Genomic DNA, 17,597 nt, shown 5'->3' with positions numbered 1-17,597 from the left:
GGTGGGTTGAAAACGAAAATAGCTTGGAACTAATGATGAGTACATCGCCGTCACCGTCGCAGTAGTTGAAAACAAAGCAAATGCAAAAGTCAATAGACAGCAGAGAAATACAAACGACATTATTAAATTCCCCCACAGAGTAGAGTCGTGAAGTGGAAGCCACCCAGCCATCTGATTTGACTTATCGCGACCCGCGTTCGACCCGACTTACCCATCAGAGCCCGGCTGAAGCTACCGGCAGCTGTCCCAGTTGATCCGATCCGCCTTAAGTGCTTCCTCAAAGAGCTTGCCCAGATCTTAACACCGCAATTAAAACAAGCCAGCCAATCAATTTTTTACCCTCTTAGCTAATTATCACACGTATTACCACAGAAGCAAAGACTGTCCATATACTGAGTGGTCTATCAAAATTACTGTTATATAAATAACTTAACCCTAGTAATTTGAATGCAGTAAACAGTGTAAAAATATAGTCTTGGCTCTTTCATAAATTATATTTTCTAAAGCGAATTTTTCGCTCTTTTCCAACGACTACCTGGGTTAATCATGTTTCATCTTGTCACCTTTTGCAAAGTTTCTAGAAAACAATAAAAAAAAAAAGTTGAAAAAATTTTATTTTTTAATTTCTACCTTTTAATTATAAAACTGAATTATTTACCAATCAATTCAAATATTTTAAATATACACCCCATTGTTAAAATAACTATAATATTATATTATACACTCTAATCCTTTTTTACAGAGAATTTAAATTTCCATCACCTTAAATTAAGTTATACAAATGGGATTTCCTAAATTGCTAATCACACGCCCTTAAATGGGTAATGGAAATATAAATCAAACATTGCCAGTCAACCGTGGATGTGCTAACAGCTTCCAGTTTATAATGTTAATTCTGGTTTTGCACTTTACTACAATATTTGAAGGGCTTGATTAGAGAATATTTAGTCACGTTTAAGTAAACTGCGACGACACTGCCAATATCTTAGTACATAGATGTCACTGATTCAGCGTTGATTCTTATAATATTAAATACTTTATGTCTCATATCGAACCTAGTTTACATCGGATTGAATCTAATATTATATTAAATATAAAAAGCAAAGGCTAAACTGAGATTCTACCTAAGCCATTTTCCAATCTTATCTGCTAAAGGGCCACTTTCCAATTTCAGATGAGCCATTTATCACTGAACCTGGCACAAAATAGATAAAACCGCCTAATCAGTAGACGTCGTCTGCCCAGAAGAATGTGCCCTTTTGCAACCCCAAATAGAAGTCATCTTATCAACATCTCTACCATTAATACTGCAAACCCGAAAATGGCACTTTCAGTTCCAAGAACTGAGATCCTAAAAAAAAACAACCAAAGAACAAAAGATCAGTGCCACACACACCTTATCAAGAGCCGAGAACAAAAGGAGTTGGACAAATGAGCCCGCAAAATACTTTTGGGAAAGAAACCAATTGAACAAGAGCAGCCCACGAAAATTGACAAAAGGCGGCGACATTGGAAAAGTCTGCAGATAATACTTAGTTTTCAAAGAGGAACAAACACGAATTGAATGAACCGGGACAATCGATGGGCGCGCATTTCGCCACCTACTGCACCGTGGGGATTCGAAAAGGCATTGTATCTGCAAACTCAAAGATACGTACTGGACGCACGCAAGAACAAACATGACTGAAAGATACGGATGCCCAACGGGTGGGCTTATGGATCTGCATCTGAATGTAGGTAAAAGATTGGATGGCGTGTACGCGTGCGCAGGCAAATCGAGCGGTTTTATGATCTTGTTTTCGTTTTGCAAAAAGAAAATTTCGGCGTCGATTTGTGTAAACAAAGTTATAAAACTTTTGGGGGATTACGGCGAGGGTGCAGATAAGATTTTCCCCATATAAACTAGCGAAGCAGGCCACAGGACAGCATTCGATCAAGAGAGTTCGAGAAGAAAAGACGCATCAGCATCTCAGCGAAAATGGAGAGCCATCAAATCTATCGCCACAAAAAGTTCGACGTCAGTCGAAACATAGAAAAAGTCGAGCTGGAACTGAAGGAGGAACTGATCTCCAGGAGTGGAACTCCCTGCACCAGTCGAAGTGCCTTCGATGAGGCCGATATGTCCATCAATCTGAGCTTCAGTGACCAGGATCCCGATTTTCCACCACTTCCGAAGCGCCGACGTCTGGGTTCCTCATCTTCGAGCGTTTCCTACCACTCAGCCAGTCCAATCATCACCGAAGCCATCCAAGACATCTTCAAGTACCACGTCAATATGGTGAGGAAATTCCCGAAGAAGGAGCGATCGCCGAAGGATCAGGAGCGCCGGAACAAGAACACGATTGCCTGCAGGATGAGTCGCCGGAAGAAGAAGTTCGATGACCTCCAGATCGAGCAGCAGTACAAGGAGTGTTCCATGGAACACCTCAAGATCGCCGAGCAGAGTCTGCGCGCCAAGGTCTATCTGAATCACCTGAAGCAGCTGGTGAAGCAGGAAGACCACCCGCAGGCCACTCCGAGGAGAATCCCGGAGGAGAACGCCAAGAGGAACTTTAGCATCGACTACCTGATCGGCGGCATTAAACAGGAGCAAGCCTGAGAATCCAGCCTCCTGTGGAGATTGTACTATATAGTTATATAGGTTATAGTTCTAATCAACGTTGTTAAGTTTCTTTAAGAAATTGTTATGCTAAGATATGCCATTTATATTTAAGGGCCCTTTAAGGTTAAGCAGGTACTTCTTATTAAATAAAAATGATTTTTTACTTAAATCATACATCTTTTATAAAATATTATACAAGGATTTCCCAAAATAGTAAACAATTTAAATTGGTTTTTGAAATGAATCTAATGGCAGTCTTTATCTGTTATTTAAGAATAATTTACATATCATCTGGGTCCACCGATAACTGGCCATATCTACCGGTGGCATATATCTTGTGCTTGTCCAGCAGAGCAAAAAAGAAAGGATGTGAAGCATAAAAGTGATTTGTTGTGTCACCATCATAACGAACTTGGCTTTCTGTGGAAAAAAAGAAACATGTAAGTGCTCTTGAGATATGATTAGATTAATTATAAATTATCCTATGATTTACGCGTGTTTAAAAATCTTCAAAGTTTCGCACTTCAAATGAATGAAAAAAGCGTAAACTTACGTTTTTTTGGTTTCTGAGAATTGATGCCATTCTCGTCCAGTTTGAAATAGGTTAAATGTGGAAATCGGCGAATCCAGAGATGCTGGTTTATACCCGCTATTCGGCTAAAGTTAGCTTGCTTGGGATTGAAAGCCTGCCGAATGCCAAGGAGTCCCAAATTGTCGGCCAGCTCAAGATTGGTTAATAAATTAATCACCGGCAAACGAACATCGTACATGCGGGTATCCATTTTCTTTTCGAGTAAACTGCGCAGATCCACAAACTCCAATTCACTCTCGAGTTGTTTCAATCCATTTACTCTATCCGGCAATAAAACCATGAACTTAACTCGACTATCTTTTAGTGGCAATATCAACATAGAGGCTCTTAAGCCATGAAGATGGGCAACCTGTCGCCTTTTTGCCAAGCCATATAAGGTATCCACAAATGTTCTCCTTCGCTTGTCCACATTAAACTCCCTCATCCTGCGATTCTCCTGGTGGAAATCTGCATCCGCCCAAACAGCTTTAAATGAATCCGCTGTTAGAATGAATAACTCTGGCCAAAACAGATTGAAGGGTAAATCATCTATGGATACCGAATCCCTTAGTTTGAAACTAACATCTTCTAGTTTAACAGAAAGTTCTTCCAAAGTGCTGCTGCCAAAAGAATGCATCACTTCCGCTCCCATATCCTGAATCTTTGCCTCAAATTCCGGCGATATCTTCAGATCAGAAGGTATGTAAGCACCTACATAACTGGACTCCTTGAATTTATCCAAGTCAGATTTCAAGTGGTTCGTTCTTGTATTCTCAGAATGGGGGTGATCCCTTAATCGAAAAGTCATTGCCTCTCGAATCTCGTCCGACGTGGATCCACCGGAACTGGCCAATAGAACTCCAAATGCCGTCTTAAGAGATTCGTGTGCGATCATCACTCCAGGGGATATATCGTTGGAAGCACCTTCTGCAATTGCCCTGTGGAGCGTTGTGGCATATTGACGATTTGGCCAGCCTTTCGGATAAAGTTCACTGCGAATTGACCCTTCGATCCGGACGAACCACTGGCAAAACAATAAGCCGATCGAAACCGCAACTAAGGGAACATCGGTTAAAAGCTAACTACTCCCATTCCCGTCCATCACTCACCTGTCATCGTCGTACTTAAAGTTAAACTGGCTAGACACCCTAACTAGTTGCGGGTACAAACTTTGTAAAGTCCATGGTAATCGATTTGGTCACGCTTAAATCGGTGACTTGCATAACACCCTTATGGATAAATGGAAAATTTGTAAAGATGGTAATACAGAATACTAGTATTTCACTAGATTAACTGCTAAGAAAATCTGGTCATCACAAAAATAATAATATATGGGAAACTGCCTGTGTTAAATTAAATTAAAAATTGTGGTTCTTCTCGTATATCTTAGTAATTAATACCTCGTGTTTTTATATTTCATAAAACTTTAATAACATTAAAAACAAAAAACAACAAATTTAGTTTACTTTGCGAGAGCTCCTGCTTCTACTGGAATAGATTTCAAATGCCACCAGTGGAGGGACTAGAATTCACATCAGCTGCATCCTCGGCCGGCATTCCACTGCCACTTGGTCCCTGGTCCATCAGGTCATCATCGCTCATTCCCTCATCGGAGAAAATATCTTCTTCTCCTGACAAAGGATCACCCTGAACCTTGGCCATGTTGAGGTAAACCCTGTTCTGATTATCCGTGAATGTTGTGAAGGGCACATCCTTGCCCACGATGGCTACATTAATAGTCAGAGTGGAGCTATCTTCGTGGCCTAAAGCACCTCGAATGGCCTGAATTCCATGGCAAATGAGTTCGTCCTTGCTGGAGCTCTCGAAGCTCTCCATGTGCCGCTCCAAATAGGTTCGAGCACTCTGAGAACGAGATCCAATAGCCATCGCCTTGCAATTGAGGACATTGGCGGTGGGCATCACCTGGTAAATATGAGGACCCTGCTCATCGTATCCCGCCACCAACATGCCAACGCCATAAGGACGACGATCGTAGCGCTGAGTGGTGGCTTGTAGTTTATTTCCCAGATTGGCCACCAATCTGCGAATTGGATACTCGGAATCGTAGGAATGCCGGTAGGACATGCACTCGGTTCTTATGTACTGGCAAACCTGACGAGCATCTGCGGTTAAACCAGCTATCGACATGCCCACGTGCGAATCCACCGGCATTATCTTCCTTTGGAGAGTGTTTGTGTCCTTCGATGATCGGCAAAGAGCAATGAGCACAGCGTAATCGGAGCTCTTTAGTCCCACGGTTGCAGCTCCCTGTTTCACCGCCTCCATGGCGTACTCCACCTGGAAGAGGCGACCTTGTGGACTCCACACCGTCGTGTCGCTATCATACTGATTCCGGAACATTGTTCTGGTATGGATTTAGCTCTTGAAATAATTCCTTTAAATATGTATGTGTTCTATAAATAAATTCTTTTTAAAATGATAGTAAGAACTTTGTTCAGTTTGAATGTAAAATGTTTGGGAACTGATCTAATGTATGATTTGAATATTTTATTCGTTGTGTAATATTAAGATTTTTTCTAACAGAAAGTAAAAACAATATTCTATACTTTCAAGACAATCTTACAGTATTAAGTAAATTAAAAAGTGCTTTCACTCTACTTAACGGCTGGGCACTCAGCCAACGCAATTGCATAATGATTAACCAAGTAGAAAATCAACGGTCTATAAGGAAGTTCAGGCGTTCGGATGAGCAAAACATAAATGCATTGGCAAGACTTATGTTTGGCCAAGAGCACACCCGTCGCGAGTGCACTCAAGTAGATCAGGCAGTACGAGTACGAGTACGGGTAGGTAAATAAAAAGAGCTTTGCTTAATTCAAGTATTCATGCTGCCGATTCGAGTATTCATGCCCCTCCGCGTAATTAACTCTGTTTTGCAATTGCGCAATCGCAGCTAGCGCAGTTAATTACTTTTAATTTTCATTGATAATACGCGGCGGCGCGACTTCCTATGGAAAATCCAAGTGCAGAAAACTTTTCCGTCGCGGCCACAACAACCCAGTAAACCACTTTGCACTTGTACCATGCAGCCAACTTCAATTTCAGTTAATTGTCAAGTGTTTTTTGTTAGTTTTTTTGCTTTGGCCAACTCTTTTGGCTTTTTGGCCGGTCGCTCTAACATTGAAAATTGCACTTCTGCGCTTTGAGTTTTTGAGTTTTGAGTGTTGCGGTTGCAAAACTCCGCCTCGCTGCCCAATTGAACTTGAAGTTGGGGCACTACGAGATCTCTGGACGGACTTTGGCCATATCACCACATCCGATCTCTGTCAATATTTGAAGGCGATGGCAAAAGCTATGTCCGGCAATCATATTGTTCTTTGAGCGCGCTTGAACCTTGACGAAAGCTGCTCCGAAATGAGAACGCCATGAAAATCTGTTAACCAACAATTAGTTGAACTTTGCCGGGTAATGACTCTTGGTAAATTGTTTCTGGGAAAAATCTGTCAAAAGGTTAGTCATCTAGATATTGTTTGGTTAACCAGAAAGGGTGTGTTTGGTGGCCAGCATTAAAAAAAAACCAAATAAATCAAATTATTTGAACTGCAACTCTTCAGTTTAACTATAGCCACAAATACATAGTAAATATAAATTTAATTTATAAAGTCATTCCCCCTTTGCTGATTTTATGATTTTTGGTTAATAATATGGGAAATACAAAAGGCTGGTAATTTTCATTAAATGCGCGTTTTGTTTTTATTTCAAAGTGAACAATAAATAGTAATAATTAAGGCTTATTAAACTAAATCACATGACTTGGCCAATTAAAGTGGCTAATGGCGTTGTTCGTCGGTTTAGTGCTGCCCACCAAAGATGAGCATTTGCTGGGAGAGAGCCATCTGCTGAAGGAACTGCTGTTGTTGTTGTGGCAAAACGTATCCTGGTGCCGGGTTGATGGCCCTCTGGAACACCGCCTGCTGAAGGATGTGTCGGTAGTAGAGGCCCAGGCGGACCTGTTGCTCCATTATGGCGGCGTGGTGATTCCTATACTGTTCATACTGCTGACTCATTTGTTCCATCTGAGCCTGTTTGGCCCGTCGACTGAGCAGGCAGGCCAGAGTGTTCCGATCCCGACGCAGTTGCTCCTTGGGGCTTCTCTGGCGTTGAATCTGGCTACGACGCACCATGTTGGCATGGTATTGGCTAACTGAAGATCCTGGAGCATTTGGTTTCTCCACGGGAATGGTGGGGATTGCCTCCTGTTGCTGATTTTGTTCATTATCCAACCAGGGTCGGAAGAATCCTTGGTTCTGGCGGCGCTTGGCAATGGGTTGCTCCAACTGTTGAGTGTAGTTCTCCTTGTCCTGATCCGAGTTCCTCTTGCGTTTGCTGACGGCAAACTTCTTGTGGGTGTAAGTAGCTGTGTTCTCCATTGCTGTTATTTATTGCAAGTCAAAAATAGAACTCCAATATTATTTTCGTGTGGTGTGACTCGTTAGACGATCGCTTGTTGAATGATTGTCACCGAGCTTGATATCCTGTTTATATTCACACATAGGTAGAATCACAGGTAGCCGAAAGGGATACCCATTTGGTTTTGGGTCTGTCAACAAAGGGATTAGCGCATCCCGTGTTAGGTAATCGTTATGGATTAAGCCGTATTTTATGACCTCCTCTATCGCCATCGCTAATTGCCGTCGCAGCACTGCCTCATTATCCTTTTTTTGGTGGATTACCTGGATCATCGGTTAAAAGGTGGCCACCGGAACAAGAAAGTTCTGTACTAAACAACTGTTAGGCAGACTTGGGACTTTTTTTATTGACCTGCTTGACACAATTGGTTGTTTGTGCGTGTGGTCCACACTTTCGGCTTAATTCTCTGGAAATTCTCGAGGATCTTTTTGCAAACACTTTTCCCGAAGAATGACTATGAAAAAATATCGAATCCTTGGTTACAGACTACCGAGGATCTTTTCAAATTTCTGCCAGATGTGATTTATGACTAAAGAATAGGAAATGAATTAATGGATATATGATACTGGTAGTAAATAAATTGATTCCAGTTTAGTAATTTTATGAATTATTTTTTTAGGTACTTTCAATTATTTTTAAAAGAAAAGGTTCATACAAAATGAATAGATCTATTTTTTATTCTCTATTCTCTATTAAATAAATTACTTTCCTGTTATTGTGCTTAACTTTTAAACAATAACAATGACGTATTTAATTTCCTATATCAATCACCAAGGCGGATCTTATTGTTACAACCCTTTAACTATTTTCCAGTTCGTCAACCATGTTTATTATGCGGATTTGATAATAAATTTAGTGACTGAAATAAATAGCTATTTTATTCCTAATCTCAACACTACATTACATAAGTTTAATCTGTCCGAATCTCATACTACTGTTAGTATGAATCACTGGCATTACTTCATGTATGTCTACTTTATTTTTAATTAGCATTGCAAATTGCGCTCTCTAGAAATTTATTATATAATCTTCAAGTTGAACAATGCAAATTATCTAAATGCATTAATCTGATGCCAAACACCTTCCGCTTAATTGAGTCTGGGATTAATCACATTAAATAACGGCTTTTCAGATTAGAATAAAGTCTACTAAATTTCTAATGAAAAATTGAAATATATATATAACATTCCCCAGAGCCCTAACATATATTTTAAAAAGAATATCCTTCCCATATTCTAACAGATTTTACAATTGTAAAATCATAGTTAAAAAACGAAAAATTTTTTATCAATGAAGCACCAAAGTATTTACTTTTTGGGTTAAATATGTCGACAAAATATAGCCACTGGAATAAATCTTTATATTGTAATAACCCTGGAATAAAAGCGCTAAAAAATTGAGGAGGTTCAGAAAATCAAATTTCAGAAAAAGTCAAATAATTTCGATAACAATTTAAGTGTTTATTGCTTAGTCAACCAAATAAATAACTATAACTTTAAAAGTAATCACAAGGCTATCCAGCTAGTTAGTTTAGAATAAATTAGAGCGCTTGGAGAGCGCCAAGTCTGAGGGCCACCCTTCAAGGATGCTGGGTGGTGGTCGGTTGGTGGGCGGGGAACACCTGCCTCGGTTGCGTGGGAGGCAGTGGCTCCATGGAGGACATCGCTTGCTGCAGGAAGCGCACGTAGTAGAGGCTCAATCGGATCTGCTGCTGCAGATTGGCCTCGTGCTGGATCCTGCTGGTCAGGTATTGCTTTTCGATGAGTTGCTGCTGTTGCTGCTGCGAGCGCCGATGGCGAAGGCTGGCCAAAGTGTTCCGATCCCGACGCAGTTGCTCCTGGGGACTGCGCTGCCTCCGCTTGGGGTGATTCCTCACCATGTTGGCGTGGTAGGAGGCATCAACTGCGGGAGGAGTGGCCACAATCTTTCGAGGAGGCTGTGGTTGCTCCTTCTCCTCGGACTCCTCGTTCATCCAGGGACGGAAAAAGCGACGCTTGGCTTGTGGCTGCTCCGGAGTCCTTTGTCCTGGTTGTTCCATAATGAAGACCACATCATCATCGGAATCCGCATCCTGGCTGCGCTTCCGCTTCAGAGCTCCAGTGAATTTCTTGTGGCTGTAGTTCTCCATTGTTCGATCACTATGTTGATTAATTGATGTGCAGGGAGTTGTGTTTGCTTCGCTGTCTTTGAGACGACTGTGCTGCCCCTCCTCCTGGCGACCATTTTTATGCAACATTAGGTAATCACACAGCCTCCCACAAAATGGGTTGCCCTTTAATCCCGAAGGATTTCCCACCGGAGCACCTGGGTCAGGTATTTCCCCAAACGCAATTCATTCATTCCCGAAATATTGTCCCGAACTAATCGGTGTTTTTTTTTGGTACCTGAATAGGGAGTCCCTAATCCGCCGGCTGGCAGTCTTTTCGATCCGTTCGATTCCTTCTCGAGGGTGTCATAAACCAGTTGTTGTCCTTCCTCCGTCTGTTTACATGGCCGGCGATTTTCAACGGAATTACCTGTTGGGCCAAGGGACCGCGATCTAGGATCTCTCTGTGTAATCCTGGCGCTCAATTTCTGGACGGGCTGTCTGTCGTCCCGCTTTTGTTTCGGCTTTCTTTGTGGCACCTGAATAGCAGACGCGGCATGTTGGTCCCGCTTTCAATACCCGATGATACCGATCCGAAAAACATCCATTTGTGACTTCAGCTTGGCCAGCTGAAAAACTGAAAACTGTCTGCGGATCGATCCAAATCCTAGAAACTCGGCAATTACTGAATGCTCCTTCTGCTCTTTGGGTTTCGTGTCTTTGACAGTATGTCGGATTTTTCGTTTCATTCAATGCCTTTTGTCCATTGATTTATGCAGTCAGCGAAGGAATATAAAACTGGCTGGTTCTCACATTTCACTGTGCGTTCGCCTAAGCGGATTTATTTCAGGTGGGCTTGAGACCAGCCCTCAAGAAATGAACACAAAGTCAATAAGCAGGAGCGGAGTGGGAGTTGCTATTTGTTCGGTTGAAGTATTACAGTGAAAGATTGTCGCATTGTTTGATTGTTTCCCATTATTATATTGATCAATTTCCATCTGTTCTGGAACGGAAAGAATCGATTGCAAGGGATCCTCGGAGGTGTTTCCTCCTTGCAGGGGGAATGACCTTAGTTGGGACGAGAATTGACAACTCTCTACCAGGAAGTGCTTTCACCAATGATACAATTAAACGTTACATTGAATCATATTGAATCTATAGTTCGGTGGATAGGAAAAATTTTCCCATGGCATGAACAATGGAACATATAGGATTGTACTTGTTTGGGATGAAACATATAGTACCATGTATTTGTTGTTTGGTATACTTTTAGCGATTAATCTGCTTTTAAGAAATCGCTTTCTCAAAGTAAACATTTAATGTTGACTTATTGTGGACAATTTAAATACGCATATTAGATATAACATTTTTATTATTTATTAATTCAACCTTAGATTTAATTAGGTAGAAGTGGCGGTTTTAATTAATTAATTAAATAGAGTAGTATTTAAATGATTATAATATTAATTCAACCATAAATTTAATAAGGTATAAGTGGGAGCTGTCCTTCAATGAAACTAAAACGGTTTCCATTAAAACAAAAAGAAAGCGTAGTTATTTATGAAATTAATGGAGTAGCAATTAAGTGTAGTGCCTAATTGTTAGACTTTAAAAGGGAATATTATATACATACATATGTATATTTCTAAGCTTGAGCTGATATGCTGTAAAGGTACTTCGAACTAAGAAGGCTTATTTAGTTTATATAAATTAAAAACGCAATCTAAATTTTCCATTAATATAGACTTCTTATTCATTATAACTTTTAATAACAAATAATTATTTGGCATGATCATCACATTATATTTAATTTTCTTACTAAAAAGTTAAGTTAAAACGAGAACAGTAAAATCTGATTTAACCAATCGCACCGATCAATAAATAGTCAATAACTTAAAACCAAATCTCAGATACCCGGGAAAAGAAGCTGGAACTGCGCAAGAAATCCCTCAGACGGACTGAGACAGACACGCACGCAACGTTTCGGGAAAATCCCAATAAATTTCCATTCAATGGCCATTGTGACTAAGCAGCGGCTGGCATTCTTTCGAAGGTATCCCCGAGTACCCTGGACGAGAACTTAATGAGGCAGATTAGCGGTAAGCGAGATAAGATTCGAAATTCCAGTGCGTCGATGCGTCGATCTTGGCCAGCATCAAAGAGTGGCAAGCGCAGGCGCTGCAAGATCTCGAGGTATAAGATTGTTCTCGAGAAACGCTCTGGGGAAAATTCCAAGAAAAACCGGACAGGCCAGGCAGACACAAAAGAAGGTGCGAGCCCGTTGCAGCAAATGAAAAATTAATTACAAAGGACTTTCGTTCAGGCAGGTAGTCTGCGGCAGGTAGTGTAGGTGTTGCCGAAATCCTTTTCTCTTTACGACAATGCCAACCTTTTGTCAACGAAGATTTTCCCATAAACAAGGCGCTGTCGGCCTTAATGATAATATCCAGGTAGGACATCTCGGCTCAGAGGTATAAAAACCAGGTTGCGCAGCATCTAGAGCACAGTCGAGCCTTACCAGCCGTCGTGAAAACATCTTTACCCAACGAAACTAACAAAACTACATTGAAAACCAGCAATCATGGCACCTTCGAACATGGATTACCACAACGAGTCGGAGGAAGTCAGTGAGAGCTATACCCACAAAAAGTTCAAGACCTCCGCCTACACGCACAAAAAGTTTGGCAAGAAGAACAGCAAGGAAGTTGCCGCCTCTGCCACGACCACGCCTCTTTTCCGGCCATACGCCCTCAGCGAGAACACTCCACGAAAGCGTCGTCAAGGAACGGAGCGGGAAGTGCAACAGCAGCAGCAATTTCATCCACATTCACTGCCACCCACGCCACCTACAACTCCGCCGCAGCAGCAATATTCGATGCCTGCCACCCAATTTCCGGTCACCCAAGTTCCAGCTACTCATTCACCTGTGTTGAATCACCAGGCCTACGCATACATGCTCCAGAAGCAGCGTGCCGTGCTCCAAATGCGCCAACTGCTGAGCATCAATCCGGATGCCAGCACCTGGCCACTGGAATGGCGACAGGCCCTTCAGGCGCTGCTCCAACAATGAGCATTGCCATGGAGCCTCATATTATAGATTCTGAACGGAGTGATTTGCCTAGCAACCAGTGATATAGCCCTTTAAGTGACCGCGGACAAATTGTACAATATGAACGAAAGCAAAGCCCTAGCTTAATTGTAAAATAAACCCTAATGTTAAATAAAATAAATCATATATTAATCATTAAATTTTATTTGGTTAAATTAAAACACTGGTGATTTTCCATGGGTGGTTTCCACGTACAGTACAGGGATCAAAAGCCTCGAAAACAATCTATCACCATAAAGTAATAGTAAAATTAAAATGTTGTAAGTTTTCTGAAAAAAAAAGATTTTAGCCATTTCCATTTGGCAGATATTTCTCAATTTTTATATTTTCCAAATAATAGGTTTATTTAAATTCGTTAATTCTATGTTCATACCTTTTCCAATTTTCATCCGATTTAGAAGGATAGAAATCCATTTCATTGTCCCTCTCCCTTTCATTAATGAAAATATGACTCTGAATCAATTCGAACATTTACTCGCAAAGTTATTTAGGCGCAATTGAACTTAAAACAATTTATGAGACACATTACTTATTTTTACATAGAGTTGTTGAAGCCCAGGCGGTCGAAGACAGATCCAGATTGATCTCGTGGCTTGTGACCTGCATTCATGCTGTTGTGCCGCCTTGGCGGGACATACTTCTTTTCTGCTGCTGTGGTTCCGGTCTCTGCTGGCGATGCGGTGGTGCCGGCGGAGCCCTGTTTGGGGCGGATGACGAGTTATTTCCTAACCTTCTGTGAACGGGTAGCATGTCCTGGCGAGTCATCAGCTCGTCGCTGCGCATGCGTATGGTCTTGCCCTTCACCGGACTGATGCGAGTCTGTGGTTTCTTTGAAGGCGATGCCTTTAGGTTGTAGGTCTTTTTGGTGGCATGAAGTTTGGATACTATATCAAGGGTAATAACTTTATTGAGACTGTCTCAAGGGATGAAATCATACATACCAATTCCCAGCCTCGATTTAATATTGTTGGCAAAGTTTTTGCCGTGCCTTGCTTTGTAAGATGACTCGGGTGCAATCTCCCGAACCTCTGCTGTGGATGCGAACTTTACAATCTTCTCAGTGGATCCCATATCGTAGTCTTCACCGCTGGAAATGTAATCGTCCTCATCGCTTCCAAGATCGTCCATGCTATCCTCTTCGTCGTCGCCCCTTTTAAGAGGTACCTTATGCACAAGCATAACTTTCTGCTGCGGCACAGCAGACGAAGCCACCTTTTTAGCCTTGATTATGGGCGAGTTTTTGGTAACTCCCCCTCCAACCGTGCGTTGTGTGTTCTTTAGGATCGATTTTATTTCCTTAGTAAGAGTTACGTCTCCCGAAAGAAGAGTCTGTTTGCCGCCAAGTCGTGCAAATACCGAGCTGTTGGAGGTGTCCGCCGTTTTTGACAATCCACTGACGTGAACGCGAACACTGCTCTCGCCGGAGCTGGAGACAATGCCCTCCTGGGCTCCATCCTCGCCAGATTGCAGGCGTGAAAAGATATCCGGCTTCTTGGAGCTGCTCACGCGATCGGAATATACTAAAAAGGGTTTCCAAAAGTGGTTACATTTTGGGTTAAAGTATAAAGGAAACTTTAATCTTACGCTTCTCTCGCTTGGCCAAGATCTGTTTGCTACGCTCTGTGGTTCCCGAGGGCAGTGTTACCTTGTACTTGCCCTCGTGCTCTGGGAGCACCCGTCTCGCCGGTTTGGCGGGCGGAGAAGTCTTCGGCTTGGCAGCCACCGGTGTTTTGACTTTTGGCGATGCCGGACGGGCAACGGGTTGTACCACCTCGGTGGTGAGGACCTGATCCCGGGCATTTTGTTCGCAGACACTCTTTGAGTGCCGCAGGATGGCAATTATGTCACCCATCAAAGTAATGCCCATTTCTCGTAAGTACTCCTTGTTGAGGTCTAGCAGCATGTCGTCCTGAATGCGGTTTTCCACGAAGACGTGGGCATATCCCGCGGCCGCAGGAGATGGTATCCCCGCCGCATTGAAGAACTTCACCCAGCGTGCTGCAAAATCCGGAAGTTAGTCAGTTATTTTTAAAGACTTTTTGGGTCTCTATTTTTGTTTTGCGATCACCCGGAAGCGTCTACCTTGATTAAGCGGTTTTTAAAACTGATTTTTACCCACCTGCGCTTGACTTTGACATTGTGCGGGTTTGTTGTGCTAGCGAGCACTATTTTCCACACGATTTAGCTAATAATTATCTATTTTATTTCTTTAAAAACATATTTTTTGCACTCCAAGCTATTTATATATTTTAGGGTTGCCACACGTATGCTACCTATCGAAAAATCGATGACAAAAGAAAGAGTGTTGGTAAATTTCAACGGCCTTAAAATTGTTAAGGTATTTTCAAATTATTTAAACATTTATAAAATTATAAATATAATTACAGATTTACTTTCACATAATTTAATATATTAAAAATTTTAATTGAAGTTTCTAAGTTTGTATAAAATACCAAACAAAGGTATGTACCTTTATTTTGTTTCCTAACACTGCTCAGATTGTAAACAAACCGTTCTGCACGTGCATTATTTATTTTAAAAATAAATACATTTCCTTAAACCAAGACATGGCCGGCAACTTTGAGCTGCTTAGTGAGCAGGGTCTTCGTCTTGACGGTCGTCGTCCTCACGAACTCCGCCACATCAAGTGCAAATTAGGAGTTTTTGAACAGCCCGATGGAAGCGCCTACATGGAGCAAGGCAATACTAAGGTCTTGGCCGCCGTTTATGGACCCCACCAGACTAAAGGCAAGAAGACGGAGTCCAACGATGTACTCATCAACTGCCAGTACAGTCAGGCCACCTTCTCCACGGCGGAGCGAAAGAACAGACCACGCGGTGATCGCAAGTCCTTGGAATTCAAGATGTACCTGCAGCAAGCGTTGAGTGCGGCCATCAAATCGGAGCTTTATCCTCGTTCCCAGATAGACATCTATGTGGAGGTGCTCCAGGCGGACGGAGCCAACTACGCAGTGGCCCTTAATGCGGCTACTCTGGCACTTATTGATGCTGGAATCTGTCTAAACGAATTTATCGTTGCCTGCACCGCCTCATTGAGCAAGTCGAACATTCCGCTAACGGACATCTCCCACTTCGAGGAAGTTTCTGGCGGTCCTAAATTGACAGTGGCTGCTTTGCCCACCGCCGAAAAGATTGCCTTTCTGGAGATGAGCGAGCGATTCCACATCGACCACCTGGAGACAGTAATCGAAACTGCAATGGCCGGCTGCCGCGAAATCCGAGATATTCTGGAGGCGGCAGTTAAGGAGCACCTACTACATATGGGCAGTGCTGCCGATTGGGCGAGAGTTTGTTGAAATAAATAAATTGCTTTCTTTCTTAACTTGAATTTATAGTTTTTGACTTGCTTTCTTGAAAAAGGAAAGTTTTTGTATGTGTAGAAATCTAAATGCAAAACACTGTACAAATTTCCATGTATTTCGTTTGTAAAATTAGCACGACTTTAAAATGTAAGGCGCCGACATATATATCTAGTAACAAACAAAAGTAGAAGATTTCTAGTTTTCTGTAATAGCTTCTTTTGGTGGCTGCCACGTTTCCAGGAGTTCCTTCAGTCGTTCCTTTCTCTGCTCCAATTGAAGCTTCTCAATAAGTCCACTTAGTTGATCGCCGCCCTTGAGAAACCCGTCTAGGTTGTGCAGCGTACCACCTTGAACTCTGTGGTCTGTAATCCGATCCTGGACGAAATTGTAGGTGCGGATTTTCTCGTTGCGGTTGAGACTCCCCTGTTGCGCCTTCTTAGTGGCCATTTTACTGGCCTCGGCGCTCTCTAGTTGCTGCTGCACAAGACGCGACCTAAGACGTTTCATGGCTAATTCTCGGTTCTTTAGCTGTGACCGCTCCGATTGTGCTTCCACCGCTAGACCCGTGGGCAGGTGAACAATCCGGACAGCCGAGTCGGTGGTGTTTACATGCTGGCCACCAGCGCCACTTGCACGCTTTGTCTCGATTTTTAGGTCCTTTTCGGCAATGTTCACTTGAACGTCGGCAGGCCGCGGAATCACGGTTATCGAGGCGGTGCTGGTGTGCATGCGTCCGGACTTCTCGGTGGCCGGAACGCGCTGAACCCGATGGACTCCAGCTTCGAAGCGCAACCAGCGGTAGGCGTCCTCCCCACTGACCATCAGGCTGGCGTGACGGAGGCCTCCGATGTCGGTGGACTCGCTGGCGAACTCCTCCCAATCCCAGCCCATGTGGTCAAAGTAGTTTGTGTACATTTCGTAAAGTTCCTGGGCAAAGAGCATGGCTTCTTGGCCACCGGCGCCGGCATTAAGGCCAAAGATCAAAGCTGGATACGCCTCGTCATCTGACAGGGCGAGTAATTCCTTCAAGAGCGTTTGATCCTGTTTGTCCAGGAGATCCACATAGACTTCATTTTCTTCCTTCATCAGTTGGCGCATATCCTCGTCTTTTTCCAGCTCCATGTCCTTTGCACTAGTAATGTGCCGCTCAAGGACGCGTCGCTGCTCCAGAGCACTAACCACGCCCTCCAGCTGAGCAAGGCGGGCGTAGGATTTGCTATTTCCTGCGGCGCTTACACGAACGGCATAGTACTCCTGCCGTAAGGATTCCAAATAAGCCTGGAGTTTTTCGTTCTGGATGCTCAGTGGATCTGTGCTGGCCCATCGACGTATTATACATCCCAGCCGAAGGTTAATCAATTTACGCGACAGCATTTTGTCAGATTTTTCATTGAAAAATTTGAAAAATGTAAAAAGTAAAAATTAAATAACAACAAGAGATGACCATAAAACGATAAGAGTAAACAGCGATAACA

The 17,597-nt window shown here is 42.7% G+C and overlaps 9 protein-coding genes across 9 annotated transcripts; 3 read left to right on the top strand and 6 right to left on the bottom strand.

Annotated features, from left to right (window-relative positions):
- The first annotated feature begins 1,941 nt into the window (after window positions 1-1,941).
- LOC108092638 (protein Mabiki) lies at window positions 1,942-2,738 on the top strand. The gene has a single exon (XM_017192276.2). The coding sequence runs from the start codon at window positions 1,979-1,981 to the stop codon at window positions 2,597-2,599; it is 621 nt and encodes a 206-aa protein (XP_017047765.1). The 5' UTR covers window positions 1,942-1,978; the 3' UTR covers window positions 2,600-2,738.
- A 91-nt stretch (window positions 2,739-2,829) lies between these two features.
- LOC108099934 (serpin B10-like) lies at window positions 2,830-4,302 on the bottom strand. The gene is made up of 3 exons (XM_017204004.2): window positions 4,283-4,302; window positions 3,156-4,229; window positions 2,830-3,022 (listed from the first exon to the last, which is right to left on the bottom strand). The coding sequence occupies exons 1-3, from the start codon at window positions 4,287-4,289 to the stop codon at window positions 2,883-2,885; spliced, it is 1,221 nt and encodes a 406-aa protein (XP_017059493.2). The 5' UTR covers window positions 4,290-4,302; the 3' UTR covers window positions 2,830-2,882.
- Window positions 4,303-4,512: 210 nt separating this feature from the next.
- Window positions 4,513-5,645, bottom strand: LOC108092622 (proteasome subunit alpha type-1). Its single transcript, XM_017192260.2, has one exon. It carries the CDS (start codon window positions 5,532-5,534, stop codon window positions 4,674-4,676), a length of 861 nt encoding a protein of 286 aa, XP_017047749.1. The 5' UTR covers window positions 5,535-5,645; the 3' UTR covers window positions 4,513-4,673.
- A 1,217-nt stretch (window positions 5,646-6,862) lies between these two features.
- Window positions 6,863-7,624, bottom strand: LOC108100767 (protein Mabiki). Its single transcript, XM_017205207.2, has one exon. The coding sequence runs from the start codon at window positions 7,562-7,564 to the stop codon at window positions 6,986-6,988; it is 579 nt and encodes a 192-aa protein (XP_017060696.2). The 5' UTR covers window positions 7,565-7,624; the 3' UTR covers window positions 6,863-6,985.
- A 1,559-nt stretch (window positions 7,625-9,183) lies between these two features.
- Window positions 9,184-9,780, bottom strand: LOC108092640. Its single transcript, XM_017192278.2, has one exon. The coding sequence runs from the start codon at window positions 9,730-9,732 to the stop codon at window positions 9,184-9,186; it is 549 nt and encodes a 182-aa protein (XP_017047767.1). The 5' UTR covers window positions 9,733-9,780.
- A 2,404-nt stretch (window positions 9,781-12,184) lies between these two features.
- On the top strand, window positions 12,185-12,893 carry LOC108092637. The gene has a single exon (XM_017192275.2). The coding sequence runs from the start codon at window positions 12,272-12,274 to the stop codon at window positions 12,758-12,760; it is 489 nt and encodes a 162-aa protein (XP_017047764.1). The 5' UTR covers window positions 12,185-12,271; the 3' UTR covers window positions 12,761-12,893.
- Window positions 12,894-13,251: 358 nt separating this feature from the next.
- LOC108092758 (uncharacterized protein C19orf47 homolog) lies at window positions 13,252-15,076 on the bottom strand. Its single transcript, XM_017192490.2, has 4 exons — window positions 14,919-15,076; window positions 14,384-14,797; window positions 13,741-14,319; window positions 13,252-13,683 (listed from the first exon to the last, which is right to left on the bottom strand). The coding sequence occupies exons 1-4, from the start codon at window positions 14,935-14,937 to the stop codon at window positions 13,406-13,408; spliced, it is 1,290 nt and encodes a 429-aa protein (XP_017047979.2). The 5' UTR covers window positions 14,938-15,076; the 3' UTR covers window positions 13,252-13,405.
- A 199-nt stretch (window positions 15,077-15,275) lies between these two features.
- On the top strand, window positions 15,276-16,148 carry LOC108092745 (exosome complex component RRP41). The gene has a single exon (XM_017192474.1). It carries the CDS (start codon window positions 15,367-15,369, stop codon window positions 16,114-16,116), a length of 750 nt encoding a protein of 249 aa, XP_017047963.1. The 5' UTR covers window positions 15,276-15,366; the 3' UTR covers window positions 16,117-16,148.
- A 68-nt stretch (window positions 16,149-16,216) lies between these two features.
- On the bottom strand, window positions 16,217-17,582 carry LOC108092744 (peptide chain release factor 1-like, mitochondrial). Its single transcript, XM_017192473.2, has one exon. It carries the CDS (start codon window positions 17,494-17,496, stop codon window positions 16,318-16,320), a length of 1,179 nt encoding a protein of 392 aa, XP_017047962.1. The 5' UTR covers window positions 17,497-17,582; the 3' UTR covers window positions 16,217-16,317.
- Between the last annotated feature and the right edge of the window lie 15 nt (window positions 17,583-17,597).

The sequence above is a fragment of the Drosophila ficusphila genome, unplaced genomic scaffold (genome assembly GCF_018152265.1).
Source record: "Drosophila ficusphila isolate 14025-0441.05 unplaced genomic scaffold, ASM1815226v1 contig_127, whole genome shotgun sequence".
NCBI classification, from domain to species: Eukaryota; Metazoa; Arthropoda; class Insecta; order Diptera; family Drosophilidae; genus Drosophila; species Drosophila ficusphila.
This window is presented reverse-complemented; position numbering and strand designations above follow the sequence as displayed.